Source organism: Poecilia formosa, unplaced genomic scaffold (assembly GCF_000485575.1).
Source record: "Poecilia formosa unplaced genomic scaffold, Poecilia_formosa-5.1.2 Scaffold385, whole genome shotgun sequence".
NCBI classification, from domain to species: Eukaryota; Metazoa; Chordata; class Actinopteri; order Cyprinodontiformes; family Poeciliidae; genus Poecilia; species Poecilia formosa.
This window is the reverse complement of record NW_006800324.1, coordinates 473,312-490,429: the sequence shown is the minus strand read 5'-3', so window position 1 is coordinate 490,429 and position 17,118 is coordinate 473,312. Positions and strand designations below refer to the sequence as shown.

Here is a 17,118-nt window from a genome sequence, read left to right as displayed (position 1 = left end):
TTAACCTAAAAAATTTTTTCAAAAAGATCTAAAATTAGAAACCTCTGAGTTTAGAAAGGCAAAAATTTGCAAGAAAAAACTGTATTTTTTATATTCATCTCAGAAATTTTCTAGAAAAAAACAAGAAAATTTCTGAGCTAAAAAAAAGATAAAACATCCAAGGAAAAAACCTGAAAATTAATCTAAAATAATTATCAAAAAGCATGAAAACTGAGTTTGAAAAGTGAAAAATTTTCAAGAAAAAAAAACACAAAAATGTTTAGATTAATCTCAGAATAAAAGAAATTGAGCTCCAAAATAAATCCAGTGTTAAATGTTCATTAGAATTTAATGTTTCTGATAAAGACCAAAATATTATTGTTTATTGCAATAACTTCTGCAGCAATTTATCACCCAGAGCATCGTTTTATAGTGACAGGCCTGTGTGTTTATAAAAGCGCCTCATCTACTCATTAATTCATATATAAATGGTGTAAATGAATCTTTATTTAAAGACTTTTTCGCTCCATAACCATCAGGGTGAAAAAGCCAGAGCCACTCCCTTCAGCTCTTCTGCATCCAACGCCTCGTTTCAGCGCAATGCCTTCTGGGAAATGCAGTCCAGCCAAGTTAACTGCTCATGCAGGATTCAACTTAACCAATTTGAGCACGTTTAGATTTAAACAACAGATTGTTGAATGAAACATTTGAGTGCAGAAAAAGCGGGTCGTATCTTTGGTACCATGAGGGACTGAAACTGAGGGGAATTACCCGCCTGTCATCCAGGTTCTGGAGCGCCTCCTTGCCGGTGCTCTCCCGGATCTCCACCTTCCTGGGCTGGGAGATGTCGCTCTGCCGGTCGATGACTCTGCCGCCGGCGGCGCTCCGTCCTCTGCACGCTGACAGCGCGTCAAAGTCCAGCGTCTTCGCCTCGGAGGAGCCCTCCACCGGGCAGAACACGCCGCAAAATTTCTGCCTGGGCCTGTTGGGGCTGTCGGAACCCACGCTGTGGAAAAAAGGTGGCACTTCCCCAGCGGTTGACATGTTTTTTATTATTATTATTCCTGCCTGCACAAACGCTCAGAGCCGCTCCTTTTCTCTTTCTTCTCCTTCAGTCCTGCCTTTCTCCAGCTGGGCAGCCGCCGCCTTGAGCCGGTTCCGGAGCGCAGGTGGTCGCACTGTGACAAAAGGAAAACAGCGCCGGGGCTGGGATCACTCCCACAGCGGCAGAAATAATGGAGATTAGATTAAAAAGGAGCTGCTGAAGCGATCTCTGCAACAATCCCGGACTGCTTACTCATCCGTCTAAACAAACCCGCATCGCAAGGTGGGGAGACCACAGCGCGGCTTTGTCAGATAAACCGACCAGGGAGGAGTTTTTCTCTCTCTGTTCGCCGATGAGGAATTACCTGTAGCCGGTTCAGATCGGATTCCTCCCAAATCAGCTGATTGGACCGATCAGAACCTGAATTGGAACCGATCAGGACCTTGGAGAGTTCCTGAAAGTCACACCCAGTCCGGGAATGGAGGGCGCTGTCCCTCCAGCACCACACCCACACCTTCACTACCAAAAGTTTGGCCACTTCCACTAGTCCCACCAACAGCACAGCAGAAGCTATCAGGCTATTTCTGAATAAAGATGAACTTTAGGTGTGAGGAAGCTTTGTAGAGTAGAAACTGTCCAATTTCTGTCAAAAATGGACAGAAATTGTGTAAGAAGCAGCAAATCTGTGATGACATGACGATACCTTCCTTTACTTGCTAGCTTTGCTGGAGGATATAGTTTCCAACAGCAGTTAGCTTTGCTATGATGCTAACCTTAACTTCAAATATTAAATAGCTATCTTATATATAATGCTAACTTTACTTTCCAGGTGTGGTTAACTTCCCATATTAGCTAGCTGTGCTGCAATGCAACTTCAAATATAACTTCAAATATTCTTACAGTGCTAACATCTGATATTACACATTTGTGCCAAACAAACTACAAAAATATTATCTGTGCGACAAAACAAATTTAGATTCAAATTAGCTAGTTTTCCTGTAGTACTAACTTTAAATTCCAGTTGTGGCTAACTTCTGTTATTAGCTAGCTGTCCAGTAGTGCTAACTTTGCCTTTCAGATGTGGTTTGCATCAGATATTACCCAATTGTGCTGCAGTGCTAACTTTAATTTTGAATATTAGCTAAATATCCTCTAAAGCTAACTTTAACTATCAGTTTTGGCTAACGTCTGATATTAGCTAGCTGTGCTGCAACGTTAACTTTAACTTAAAGTATTAGCTAGTTGTCTTGTAGTGATTTCTTCTGTTACATTTAGACTAGTTTTAATCAAAGAAAAATTATTTACAAAATAAACACAAAAAAATAATTACCAAGGCTTTCTAAAGATCTGTTTTTGGCAGCTCTACTGTGAATCATTTTGGTGCCTGAGATTAATCTTGAGCTTAGCATCATAAGTGGAGCGTTTCCGTGAGTTGTAAATACATTAGTGCTGCATGACGATCAATACCAGCACACTCTAACACATGTCAATGTCTGAGCAGACAAAAGCTCTCCTGGCTGAGGCCATGAGAACGTGTTAGCAGCGAGGCCGTGGCGGCCCAGTTTCCATAACAACGCGGTGGGCAGCTAATGGTTCTTTACTGCGACCATTAAATCTCCCGGGGGATTGAGTGGGGGTGGTCGTTTCCGCAGGGAAACAGACGTCTGAATATCAGAGGTAAATCTTGAATGTATGTTTTTTTTTTCGATCAGAGGCAGATGAAAGAGTTTGGGGAAAGTTGGCAGCAGGCCCAAAAAAAGAGAGAGAGTGATCTGCGTGGAGAGTCAGGGCGCGACTTTGGCATCCGCAACAGATGTAGGACACACTGACATCAGCAAAACAAGACATGATCCACTTACTGGGAGTGTAAACATGGACAGATTATTTTGGGTCGGTTCTGCCTGTTCAGACTGAAGTATGAACAGAGACTGTGCACATTTTTCCCAAATTGTCTAGTTTTTATTCTAGATTAAATGAGATGAGGTGGAGAAAACACAAAAAACCAGAAGCTGTTATTTAGTAGCAATGATGGTGTAGAAACTGGAAAGGATTAATATTCTGACATCAAAAGTCAAAATTTTGAGGAAAAAGTCAGAATTCCAAGAATCTTGAGATTAAAGTCATAATTAGAGTCATAATTCTAAGAAAAATCATTCTGAGGAAAAAAAAATCAGGATTCTGACTTTAATCTTAAATTTCTGAGATTTAAACCAGAATTCTGAGATTAAAGTCTGAAATCTGAGAAAATTTTTTATCTGAGATTAAAGTCTGAAATCTGAGGGGAAAAAAGAAATCTGAGCTGCTAGCAACAGTCTTCAGTCAGAAGCTTCTTCAGACTGACTGCTACTGGACAAACTTACCTTGTTGCTTTGTGACAGCTAGCGGCTAAATGAGGTTAGCTAGCATTACTACGGCAGTGCTACTAGATGAGATTAGAAGCTAGAGCACAGCTAACTGTTACTGGAAGCTAATGTTAGCATTGCGGCACAACCTGTTGCTATTTATGACGTGAACAGCAGCCAACCAAAGCTGACTTTGTGAAATGTTCCTCTGATATGGAGGAGAAAGAACAAGTTTGTGTCAGACATCATCTTAAATCTGTAAATAATCCCTAATTTATTCCACCTACTCCCTCTTTCTCCGTGTGTTCATGCGTTAGTGAGAGCTGCAGACTGAAGTCTCACCATAGAGACGGAGCTGGCCGCCACCCTGTAACCCATAGCAACGCCATCAGCTGCAGTGGGCGGAGCCGCCGGTGTTTAAGCTTCTGATTGGCCGATAACAGGTGTCCTGACATTCCATATAAGGAAGGTGGCGGAAGCAGCGTTCATTTTTAAATGTCAGGAATAAACACGCTGGATAACCCTGCAATATGTAATTAAATGGTTATTTGTAAACACAAATACATTCTAATTATTTATTTTACACAATATGGTTTTATATCTCTATAATTTTTATTTTTATGTACATCTTGACAGGTTTAAGTGAGACTAACTGTGATAATTTCAGTAAAACTGACAGGATATGACAACAGAGAGCAGTGCAGATTATCTGCCACCAGAGCGCACTGCTTCCCTCTAAATTAAAGGTTGATTTCTGTGTATGGTTTCAAATTTCCATTTGAAACCAGAGCTGTCCAGCTGCTACACACCCAGATATACGTTGACAGCATCCATCATTTTCTCCAAAGATGTAAAGAAAGAGATGAATATTAATAAATTAGAACATTATACATTAATCCAGTAATTCAGTTTATATAGTGGAACTAATAATTAGTCATATTTTCAAATTTTCAGTCAATTTTGATAATTATGGCTTACAGCTAATTAAAATGCAAAATTCAGGAACAGTTTTCCTTCTACTAAACTTTCCATTATTAGGCTTGCATAAAATCCTCTGCAGAGACATAGTCCTCATGAATTAACATCTTGCAGATTTCATTAGAAATGTGCGAAAAACTTTGTCAACATTTCACAAATGTAGAAAAAATAATTTTGGAATTGCGGTGTTTTTGTTAAATAAGAAACACATTTAAAATCGCATTTGAAAAAGTTTGTTTTCATTTCAGTTTTGCAAAATAAACCAATTTTGATATGGCCAAAAAACACCCAACTTCATAATAGTGGCAAAACTTTTTATCTATAAACAAGAGTTTTCAAAAATGAATTTTTCCATTAAGTGAATTTATTTAAAAATGTCCAATTGTGCAGTTATGTGGTCGAACATAAATCCAATATTATCTATTAGTCGAACACAAAATAGAAAAACAGAGTCCAGCTCTTTCAAAATTATATTTTTTTACAAAATGTTGAGGCATGGAATTCATTCAGGCTGCCGAAGATCGAGAGAAAGCAAGACTTCAGTTAACATAAAGGATACATTTATTACCTCAAATTTGTTTATTTTTGTCCTTTAAAGCTTTTAAACTCCTTCCGTTATGGATTATGCTGGATTTTAAAGTTTTGTCATCTTTTTGGGATGGATTCTCATTCTCACCTGCTAAATTTGTTATGCTAGCTGTGCTAACTGCTGACGCTAAATACTCCATGATGGTTGTAATTGTGTTTTATATTAGCAAAACTCTGTTTTATAGTGACTTGTGTCTCTCACACAGTGTGACGTCACCATAATTAACAAAAATCAGGTGAAAAAGCTAAAAAATTATTACAAAAATAACATTTTACCAATTGGACCAGAAATTGTCCAATATCTTTAACAAAAAAAAAACAAAACCAAGCCTCCGTTTCCACTCAGGTCATGTTTATTGACAAAATGTTTATCAATGTTTTCAATGTAGCAGGAAAAAATTAAAGCAAATGCATCATTACAAGAACTTCTCTCAGACTGTCGCAGTCTTACGGAGGAAAATCTCTCTCCACACTTTCCTTTTCCTTCAGGAAGGAGTTTTATTTTCCCGCTTTTGAAACATTTTCACGTCAAGCTTGATTCCCAGTGTGTGCGTTCACAATCTCTTCTTCGACAGCAGGAAACGAAAACGGTTCAAAACAAATAACAGGAAAGAATACAAAACGTAAGGTTTAAATGCAGCAGGAACAAATACAAGCACCAGCACAAGGGGGCAGCAAACGGAAACAAAACAGGAAGTTAAGAGGTTTTTAAAGCAGAGGCATGCTGAGCTGTTTTTGTCTTGTGTTCGTGGAATCATTGAGAATGTTTCGATGAGGGAACAGGGAACGTTCTTGATTTGTTTCTGACCAACAAGTGCAAAAAAAGAGTAAAAATCACAATTTCCATCTATTTCCTCCTGAAATAAAAGTATCTGCGGATCGACAGGTACATCTTGACAAATTAAAATATTATGATGATTATGACTTACAGCCAATGAAACATAAAATTTAGCTCCTCAGAAACTTAGAATTAGACAAATAGATCATTTTAAAAGAGAAATAGAAACAATTTTCTTCAAAAGAAACACTAATGGAAAGTTTAATGGAAGGAAAAAACTTGGAGAGAACAAAAGTAAATTTCTATTTTGAAATTAAAGATTTTTAATAACATTTTAGGAGAAAGAAATGTGTTAGTTTGTGATCTGATTACTTTATTTAGCTTCCATGCTTCATCTGGTTTACGAAGTTAGGGAGGTGAAGGAAAAGTGAAATTAATTAATTTATGAATCAGACAAATATTTAAGTCATGGTCATTTAAGTAAAAGGTATAATTTAATTAGAAATTAAAGTAAAAAGCCCTTTTTTTATACATTCAGAATTTTTTCTTTTAGGTAATTAATTTAGGGATAAAATGTAGAAAATCTAATATTTTTTAATGATAATTTTGATGATAATTCATCAAGTCAGAGCATTTTCTCTGCTCCGATTTAATATCCTAATTTCTAAAAACTGAATTTAGTTTTATGAGCTGTAAAGCATAATCATCCATCTTTTTCATCGTTTTCTCGATGAGGGAACGGACGCATGATGGACTTTGAGGCCATCATGCGAGTGCCGTCTGTTAGTGCTTTTCTACGTTTGCACAGCCACATTCTGTCATCTGCAGATCTACGGAGTGCTTCACTGTTTTCGCTGGAGTGCAAAGTGATGCTTTCCTTAAAGAAAAGCATCTTTAACTATAAACTCCTAATAGAAACGTTAAATTTCTTTGTGAAATATTTTCTTCTTGAAAAACATTCAGGAAAAAGTCGATTAAAACGAGTAAAACAGAACCTGAAGAGTTCTGCACCGCAAAAACAACATTTTACCAGGAGTTTTTGTCTAGTTTTTAGTACAAATATATTAGTGCGCTTGAAATAAGACAAAGCTAACCTAAAAGGAACTTTTCAGCAACAATTAGGAGATTGTTTTATGTCTATAATTCCTTAATATTGATGAAAAATTACTGGCAGTTTATTGCTACGACTGAAGGGAGCAAATTTTCACCAAAAAAACTCAGAAATTTTTAGATTAATCTCAGAAATTTTGTTGAGCAAATTTCCAAAAGTGGTTAAAGCTTTGGAGGAAAAAAATCTCAGGAATTTTGAGATGAATCTCAGAAATGTTCTGAAATTTCAGAGATTTAAAAGTCAAAGATGTTAAATTTTTGAAACTCAGAAATTGCCAAGTTTTTTCTAGAAAATTTCAGAGATTCATCTCAAAATTCCTGAGATTTTTTTTCCCCAGCAAATTTTCCACTTTTGGAAATTTTCTCAAGAAAATTTCTGAGATTAATCTAAAAATTTCTGAGTTTCCTGGCAGGAAAAATACTCTATTTTCACCAATATTAAGGAATGATTGACTTAAAACAAGCTCCAATATCTTGATAAAAAGTTATTTGTAAGTTTGCTTTGTCTCATTTTAAGCGAACCACAATATTTCCACTGTAAACTACACCAAAACTACTTGGTAATATTTAGTTTTTTTACAGTGTGTGCAACCCAAACTGGTTCCCAGTTAGTGTCAGAGTGGCTTTTTCACTCAATACTGGTCAGAATAAAGGTTTGCGTTGGCCGCTGTCTCTGTAGACAACCACTGTTTGCAAAATAAATAAAGTAGACACACCTAGCAGAAGAAGAAGAAACAAAAATGGCCACTTTCAGGAAAAGAAAAAAAAGGCGCGATCACATTTCCAGACGTTTGCGTTTCGGTCTGAATTTGGTCGTGATCGAGAGCTGGGCTACTTCACGCAGGTGGCACAATCTCTGGTCAGTCTCTGTTTTCAATGCTGCAACAATCCGCTTAGAAACTTCTAGAGGGGAAAAAACGACCTCAGAAAGCTGCAGACGGTTAGAGGAAAACAGGAGGAGGGAGGGAAGGGGTTAAAAAGAAGCAGGAGGAAGAGGAGGCAGGCAGGAGAGGAAGAGGGATGAGAGACGGGCAATCTTCTCACAACAGCACAATCCTCCAGAATCGACTCGTGGCAACTTCTCTTCTTCAGGCACTTTTCTTCAGTTTGGGTTCAGAAGGAGCTGGCCGGCGGCGTGGTCAGCCTCTTCCCGATGTAAACACTGAGGGAGGAGCAGAGGAACGTCAAACCGGGCCAAACAGAACCAAACAGAAGCAGCGCCCACTGCTGCAGCCAACACCCACATTTAGAAAGAAATCTCCTTTTTCTGCCACCTGAGAAACGACTGGCAGAAAACAGGAAGTGGCAGGAGAACGATTTTCATTTTAATTTAGTTTCTTAACTCATTTTCATTAAAGGAGCCAATGACTGAGAAAAATCAGTTCCTCATGAACGTAAGTAAAGCAAATAAAATCCTTTAAAATTGTTTTGACGCGTTTTGCTTCATTCTGACAGCTGCAGCACTGCTGCAGCGCTCCCCCTGCTGGTCGAACTGGGAAACTGCACTGGTTCAAGTTTAATCACAGGATCAGCAAAAAAAATTATAAAACAGCAACAGGGTTTGTGTAAAACACATGAAAATAAATGAAATAATAAATATATAATGGATTCCTTCTGTAAAGTTTGCACTATTTAATCCTGCTGCCCTGCTAAAAGCCCGACTTCATCATAAAATAAAATAAAAATTAATTTTGAGGCTTTAAAGGAAAAACATGGAATAGTGAGAATTAACTCCTTTATAGGGAAACCAAAGTTAACCCTTTATATAGTCACAAATCTGCTAAATTTATATAAAAAATGAAGCTAAAGGTGTTAACCGAGTTGTTTTCGACTACAAATGTGGCTGAAATGATTAATCGATTAGTCGTCACAATAACTGATAGGATAAAGTGTTAGTCAGTTCATTCGTACCCCAGGCCCAGAGCCAGGATGTGCGATAGCAGCAACGAGGGGATGAAGACTTTGAGGAACTCGGCAGAGAAGATCCCGCCCTTCTTCATGGCGCCGGTCTTCCTCATGCTGAGCATCACAGAGCGACGAGGGTGGCGGAAATGAAACTCCCTGCAACAGAAACGACCGTAAACACACACCGTAAACACACACCGTAAACACACACCGTAAACACACACCGTAAACACACACCGTAAACACACACCTCAACTCTTATCGCTTCATTCACCTGGTAAACAGAAATAACTTTGTGATTCTAAATTCATTAAAACCAGAGACTTTTGGACTGGTGACTGTTTCTTTAAATCAGTAGTTGGAAGGAAAACATTTAATGCTTCTTGATGTTTGTTTCAATTTATAGCTGTAATTGTAGCTAATTATTAATATAAATATCTGATAAATGAATTAATGTTACAGTAAAATTGTTTTCCAGACACTCTGTTTTAAAACAAAATGATCCATTAAGGTGAATCTGTTCACATGCTAACATGCTCTAAGACAGGGGTGTCCAAACTGCGGCTCAGGGGCCGTTTGCGGCCCTTGGATCGTTTTGTGTGGCCCCTCTTGTGCAGTTGAAGAATGACACAAATGTGGCTTTCTGTACTTTTTTTAGGATGAGATTTTCTTCTTAAACTGAAAATATTAAATACAAAACAAATAATTTTTCTCTTTATAGTCTATTTTTGTGGTTTTTGCTTATATTTATAGTCGTGTCTCAAACATCTAGAGAGTCGTTACTAAAAGACAGAAAATCAGGCGCTATATACAGCAAAGATCATAGAAGAAAACTTTGCTCTGTTTATGTTTTTAAGTTTAAAACCATTTTAAACTTAAAAAACGTAAAATAAAAAAGCTAAGTGACTGTTAAGACAAACATAAAATATTTTGTACATCAGTGTTGTCATTATCCTCTGTGTAATGACTGACTATTTCCTGTGCACAAACATGGACCTGGATGCCTGTTGCTATGGAAACGTGGGGAGGCCTTACTTGGGGGGAATGTTTTCCGGTCGACTGGACCAGTCGGCGACCCAGTCTGCGTCCTTCATCAGGATGTCCATGTCCCTCTCCTTGTCCAGGGCGTCTTCCTCAGACTGACGGGAGAAGGAAAGGCGCGTTATCAGAAACACCATCAGATCACGGGGTACAAGATGGCAGCAAGGCCGGCGTTTCCGTAGAAACGGGACGAGCAGAAGCGCCTGACCTGGCTGTCTCTTCTGCCAGTCGTTTCCACGTCGAAGATGATCTGTCCCTCGTCCTGGGGGGAGTGGGGCCGCGGCGGGCTGCAGAAACCAAAGAAAATCTGACTGATACAGTTTAATGAAGAAAATACAGCAGCTTCACTGATTAGTTTTTACAGTGTGAAAACGAACCTGCTCATCCTACTGTCACACATCGCTCCTAATTCAGAAACATTTAACTCAGACTCAGAAAACTCAGAAAACTGTTCTGGATAATGTTACACTGCAAAAACACAAATTTAATTTAAGTAAACTTTCTAGTGCAAATATCTTGGTAAACTTGAAATAAGAAAAAACAAACTACAAGCAACTTTTCATCAAGATACAGAAGCTAAATTCTTAAAATGTATTAAAAAGTAGTAGTTCCACTAGCAGATTATTAAACTTATAAAATGATAAAAATATTTTGTTACAAATTAAATAATCTGCCAGTGGAACAAGTACTATTTAATCAAAATTAGGAAATTATTTACATTAAACAAGCTCCTTTCTGAAAAGTTAATTGTAAGTTATTTTTTAATTACTTAAAGTGAACTAAGACATTTACAGTAGAAACTAAACCTAAATTAATTGGTAATGTTTTGTTTTTGCAGTGTATCGTTATCCAGAATAGTTTTTGTTTTATTTAAAACTCTTATTAGATTTGAAAAATAAGTTTTAAAAAAATTGAAAGCTGTTTTCTAGTAAATTGTTACTTATCTGGCAACTTACTGAATCTGGCAACTAAAAATCAATCTAAAACCAGGTCACTTCAATCAAGAGCTTTTAAAATTTTGAATCTGTTAAATTTATCCAACAAAATTCAAAATGTTTGATTTTCGTCAAACATTTTGACAAAAATGTCGGTCACATTTTCCTGCGTGGGGAAGCATGTTTACCTTTGCTATCTCAGAGGGATAAACAGATATAGTTTTGTTACTACGGTGACTTACATGGCTTCAAACAAATCCAGCTTTGTTGCCATGGCAATCCAAGTGGACTCAATAAAACTCATCTTTGGTAATCTAGGTGGGCTCAAATAGATTGTTAGGTTGCCATGGTGATCTTGGTGGGCTTAAATATGTCCAGTTTTGCTACCATGGTGGTTTAAGTGAGCTCAAACAGACCCGTCTTGGTTACCATGGTAATCTCAGTGGGCTCAAATAGATTGACATGTTGCCATGGAAATCTAGGTGAGTTTAAATACATTCAATGCTGTTACCATGGTGATCTAAGTTCACTCATATAGATCCATATTTGTTACCATGGTGATCTAAGCTAGCTTCAGCAGCTCTAGCTCTTTTAATAATGAAACCGCCGACTCCACATAGCAACACTGGCGACATAAACGGAATAACAAGTAAAATAATTAGTTTTTGTCAACTCAGGCTCCCTCCACACCTTGACCTTTCAATAAGAGAAGCTGAAGTGGAAGAGCCAGAGGATTAAGCAAACTAAAAAACGCTTCATGATGATATTATTACTCAGAAAGCTGCTGGGGCTGCTGTGTGTCTGGATCCGGGTTGCTGAGTCAGCGTTCTTGGCTTGAAAACGTGGTAAGATGTCGACTCACTGGTGGCTGAAAGTCCAGCAGCTGATAAGATCCCCTTTATCACACCAGAGGCACATGATGAAGGGTCGCGTGTTTTTAACTCATTTAATAAAACAATGACGCGTCGTTGTCAACATGAGTCTGGTTTTATCTGACATAAATAAAACTGCTGACGTTTTCCTGACCCTGGACTTCATGACTTCATTGTTTTTATTTAACTGACGGAAAATGTTTTGTTCTCAATGAGGAAAAATCCATCAGAACATTTTAGTTTTCATTAAAAACAAAATGTCAACATAGTTCATAGTTTCATTTTTAAATGTCTCCAGAAACCTCAACAAAACACTAATTTAACAATTTTAATAATTTTATTTAATGTGCAAAAATATAAGCCAACATTTATTTCAAAAAGTCATTCATGATAAATGTTCCTAATTTTAAAATGATTGACTATTTAGTCAATAATTTAATTTGCTTTTTTGTTTATTTTTTCCTGTTTTATTCTGTGTTAATATTTTCTGAATGTTGTTAAAAATGAGAATTTGTTCTCAGTCAATTTAACAAGTTAAATAAAAGCTTAAAAATTAAAAAGATAAGGAATAATAAATATTGTAAAACTGTTCTTGCTAAGTTTTATGGCAGGATGTCAAACTCCTGATATCAAATGGCTTTTTGTGGCAGAATCTTGATAAAACCCATTAAAAAACGTCTAAAATATTGAACATCTTTCCACATCCATGTATTCAGGCAAAAACAGACTCATTTTGATTAATAAAACAGAAAGTTTAGAATCTAAAGGGCCACATAAAAAGTTATGGCGGGCCACATTTGGCCCCTGGGCCTCGAGTTTGACACACGTTTTATGGAATTTAATAAATAGAAATAATTTTGGGATTTTTTTACTAACCTAAAACAAGAAATGTTCCATCTAATTTAACTTCAGACATTGAGAAAAAAAAATCTCTTTTTATTATTAAAAACATCAGATTTCAAATGTAAATAACGTTTTCTTTTGAAAAGAGTCCAAAAAAACGCCATAAAAAAGTGACGCATCATCGGTTTTATTACAAACCTGTGCAGTGTGAATATGAAGCATTTTCCAAACCTTGAGAACACCTGGTTGAACCTCCAGGTTTCTCCAGGATGTGCTTCTTCCTGGGCCTACCTGTCGCAGGACGAGTTGCTGCGGCTCGACTCGTGCTGCGCGTCCAGCAGGATCTTCTCCATGTCTCCGTTGTGGATGGAGGAGGACGACGGGACGTGCTCCAGGCCCCCCACCATGGCCTCCTCTTCCTCCACCTGAGGAAGGGGCAGCAGGCCCGGCGCCGGCCCGGCCGGCGAGGACGACTGGGCCTGGTGGGTTCTGTTCATCTCCAACTCCACCCAGGACCCTGCAGGGAGAAACCAGACCGGTAGTTTACTCCTTCATGTTTACTGGAGGTTAAACCAGGATAAATAACCAGAAATTACCAGAGAAGAAGAAATATAGCGCAATAAACATGATTATAATTATGAAAATCACTCAAAAAACTAATTTGTTTTCATTTAAAGTTACGTAGGCCTTTAATAATCACTAATTTTGCTAGACGACAAATTGTTTCAGAAGTTATCGCGATAAATGATAATATTGTTGTTTTGAGACAATTTTTAAGTGATTCAGTACAAGAACACATTCTCAAATATCAATAAACTTTAAATTTTAATTAACATTTAACAATGGAACTGGAAATATCCAAAATAAACAAAACAACAGATAAAATGATTTATGAAGACTCTGTAAACAAATAGATCCTCCAAAGAGCTTCAACTAAAGATTTTTATCATCCAAAGAAAGAAAAAAGGACTGGAAGATAAACTGTCCCAGAGGTTATTGCAATAAAATGATAGTAATGTTTTTTCAAGATCATTTCAAGTCATAACGCAAGAACACAATCTCAAATATCAATAAACTTTATATTTTAATAAACATTTAGCACTGGAACTGGAAAACATTTTAAATAGTCAAAATAAATAAACAAAACAACAAATAAAATGAATAAATGGACAGTTGAGACCAAAATACCAAACTGAAATCTTTTATCATCTAATTTTTGGTACAAAAAGAGAAAAACGATTAATCATACAAAAGGAAATTATTGAGTTTGCTTTAATTCATCATGTAATTAATTTATTTATTATGACAGGTCTAAATCTCAACAACTTCTATAAATTATTTCTGAGTTTAAACTCAAAGGCTGTGGTGTTTCTGATAAGATTTGAGTCACGATATTTGACTCAACAAACCACTTTTATGCCTAAATTAGTAAAAAAAAATAATGTATTTGTGGCACTAATTATAAACTTACAAAGCCTGTGTTTATGTTCTTAGATTTTGTGACAATAAAGTTGGCTTCATTAAGTCAGTTTAGGAAAGTTTTCACTTATTTGTGAGGCCAGCGTGTGGATGAGAAATAAAGCAGCCAGACGGCTGGTTCTATTTATTGCCGCGTGATGAGCTGGCAGTAAACGCTCGCCTGTGTAAGCAGAGTTTGGCTGGGGAATAAAACGCTCCCACCGGCTCGTACGTGAGCTGTGGCATGGACCTGCAGCTCAGAAGGCAGCGGTACAAATATAGAGGAGGAGGAAGAGTAGCAGGACGAAGAGCTGGATGAGGAGGAGGGGGAGGGGGGGGCAGCTTGTTACAAACGCTTCAGAGTAACAAAACAATGAGGAAGAGCAGAAACACGTAAACAGGAAAACGCGCCAGAGACGGAGAAGCTGCTCCTCTGGTCAGCCGCCGGGCTCAACCTGCGGATTAAGCAGCGGACCGCGGGCCATTGTGCTGGCCCGGCGGGCTAAAACCGCGTTGCCATGGCGCCCATCGCTCAGAACATTCTGGCCAGACGGACAATATCAGCTGCTGGATCGTGATGTGACCTCTGAGCTGGACCAGAGGGGCAGACAGGAGCAAAATGACATGTTTTCTACCAAAACAGAGCAACACGGACGGGAATATGAAGAACAATCTGAACATGGACACAAGATTAACCAAATAATCTAATTAATGCAAGAGTTAGAAGATAGCGCACTGAAAAAACACAAAGTATCTTTGTCTGAATTCTACTGAAAACATCTTGAAATAAAACAAAAACTAACTTAGGAGTAACTTTTCAGTAATAATTCATTTATATTGATTAAGACGTACAACTTCTATTGGCAGATTATTTCACTTATAACATGGAAAAAACGTCTTGTTATCGATCAAATAATCTGCCAGTGGAACCAGAACGTTTTCATCAATATTAAGGAATTATTTACTGAAAACAAACTCCTTACTGATAAGTTATCTTTGTCTTATTTCAAATGTACTAAGATATTTTGCCTAGAAATTACACCAGAAATACTCGGTAATATTTTGTGTTTTTGCAGTGTGTTTGAGGTTTTGTGTGTCAGAAATAATTAATGATTTTTACTTCAAAACTTAGGCAAAGAGCTCAATCACATTAGAAGGTGAAAACCAGTTTTCAAGTTTTTCAAAAATGGATAAAAGTCTGAACTTTTGATTTAAACAAAGGGTGCTCAAAGCGGGGTCCGAGGGCCGTTTGCGGCCCTTGGGTTAATTTTGTGCGGCCTTCTAGACTACAATTCAGGAATAAATTAAATAAATTTGGATAAAACTATGACTTTTAAATTGAAATCTATTTACAAAAATGTTAAATGAAACAGAAAGTGATAATTTTCTCCAACATTTTTGCTTTTTTTCTATTTTCAAGTTAATAGTACAACTTGCGACAGGTTTACACTTTGGTGCACCAAAATCTGCCTTTAATTTATATTCTAAAACTTGGTTAAAAACAGAATTTTGTTTCAAAATGAAGACTGATTTATATACTGCTTTTACTGATGAGAATACATAAATTATGTTTCAGTTTTCTTTAATTAATCCCAAAATAATAAGTTTTGCCTTTAATTTAATTTAGCAAAAAATTATTTGAATATTTTTTATCCTGTTCCTATAGATAAATTTGATTACTTTATTTGTTTAATTGCTCTACTTCATGTTTAGTTTATTGCTGAATGTTACTGACAACATTTTCTCCGAGTGAAAGCACCCCTACAGCATGACCCTGCCACCACCATGCTTTACAGTGGAGAGGGTCTGTTCAGGGTTACACTGCACACAGATGGGCTGTGTTTACTAATTAGTTAGCTTTAGAAGGGATTGATTGTACTGGGTTTTATTTAGAGAATGAGAATAAAATCATAAAACATTAAGATTAAAATATGTTTTACGTCATCCACCTTTAACTAGCGTGAACCATTCTACTCCCCCACCTTTCTCATATCTATAACTTTTGTCCCCTTGTTGTCATGACCATAAATAGCAGACCAAGTCACAGCTCCCCCCTAAATAGTGCTGTAAAACATTTTCCAACCCCGGTGAGCGGGGCCTGAGTCAGTGCAGCAGTGTAATATTTAATGAACACCTCATAGTTTATGTCATAGTTTATCTTATATACATATGAATCAGTTATTTACCTTATAAACCGCTGCTATTAAGGGTTAACTATCAAATATTTGCGTCAATTTCACCACGTTGGACATCTTCCATCTAGGCTTGTTGACAAGAGTTCAGCCCGCCTCCAGGAAAGCACTGATTGGTTCACGTCACTGTCACTCTAACAAGCTGAAACACCATTGGTCCGCAGACTGTCAGTAAACACGGAACATTACGTTCTAGCCCCGGCCCCTTTCGCTGAGGCTTCGCTTGCAAAAAAAAAAATAAATAAATAAATAAAATAAATGTGAAAATTAAACCACTGCTGTTGACACACGCCGATCTATGAACGACTTTTATTTATAAACCAGAGCATTTAGAGACGATAGCAGAGGGGAAACATAGGCTATTTTAAGGGTGCTTTAGGGCATCGGGTTGGCAGCAGTTAGCTTACCGTTAAGCCCCGAGTCTCCGTTGTTGTCTGTAGAAGTGACGTTAGCCGAGTCGGACATTATGGTTCCTAGTGAGGAGGGAGGGTTGCATTAAGAGCTACAACTGCTCCTGTCTATACACATTCAGACGAGCTTTAATAAAACCGAGCCGAGGCGTCGTCAGCCCTGGGCAACAGAACCAAAAAACTGAGACGCTAACTGCAAGCGCCGTTTGTTTTCGTAGGCTTAGCTGGCCTACAGGCAGCTGCAGACACCAGCCAATCACAGATCCTCGGAGGCGGGGCCGCGGGATGACGTAACACCCTCTGTTTGACACAACAGGGGTGGATACAGAGCCAGATTACGTAACGAGTTAGAAAAAACGAAAATGAATGGCAAGTCGATTTATCATATTATAGCTATACGTAGTTAAAGGAAACAGCAAGACGAGAGTGTAGTTTTCAGAATACATAGCGAGCTTAGGGTTAAATAAAAATAAGCTAAAATATTATAATGCAGTCTAGTAAACATCTAATCACCTATTATACCCTAGGGAGGTCAGCTCACCACAAAAATTGTGAAATATTATTTCTAAACAGCTGCAAATCCATTTATAGGTAACTATGATCCTTATTTTAAAGAAATTTATTTGAAAAGAAATATTTTTT

The 17,118-nt window shown here is 37.4% G+C and overlaps 2 protein-coding genes across 2 annotated transcripts in view; both read right to left on the bottom strand.

Moving 5' to 3' along the window:
* The window catches only part of LOC103154404 (dihydropyrimidinase-related protein 2), a 32,005-nt gene extending 30,127 nt beyond the window's left edge, over nt 1-1,878 (bottom strand). Inside the window, exon 1 of the mRNA XM_007575671.2 lies at nt 751-1,878. Within this exon, the coding sequence (XP_007575733.1) occupies nt 751-1,023 (273 nt within the window). The 5' untranslated portion in view covers nt 1,024-1,878. The remainder of the gene's footprint in view (nt 1-750) is intronic.
* A 5,513-nt stretch (nt 1,879-7,391) lies between these two features.
* Nucleotides 7,392-16,739, bottom strand: bnip3lb (BCL2 interacting protein 3 like b). The gene is made up of 6 exons (XM_007575670.2): nt 16,474-16,739; nt 12,708-12,933; nt 9,975-10,053; nt 9,761-9,864; nt 8,732-8,881; nt 7,392-7,982 (listed from the first exon to the last, which is right to left on the bottom strand). The coding sequence occupies exons 1-6, from the start codon at nt 16,529-16,531 to the stop codon at nt 7,934-7,936; spliced, it is 666 nt and encodes a 221-aa protein (XP_007575732.1). The 5' UTR covers nt 16,532-16,739; the 3' UTR covers nt 7,392-7,933.
* Nucleotides 16,740-17,118: the final 379 nt, after the last annotated feature.

What these genes read in the sequence shown, in the direction of transcription:
- bnip3lb (XM_007575670.2), bottom strand. Translation starts at nt 16,531, where the DNA reads ATGTCCGACTCGGCTAACGTCACTTCTACAGACAACAACGGAGACTCG. An exon ending in AGCAACTCGTCCTGCGACAG is followed by an intron (nt 10,054 to 12,707) that starts GTAGGCCCAGGA and finishes TGGTTTCTGCAG; the next exon opens with CCCGCCGCGGCCCCACTCCC. An exon ending in ATCCTGGCTCTGGGCCTGGG is followed by an intron (nt 7,983 to 8,731) that starts GTACGAATGAAC and finishes CTCCTCCCTCAG; the next exon opens with TGTTTACATCGGGAAGAGGC.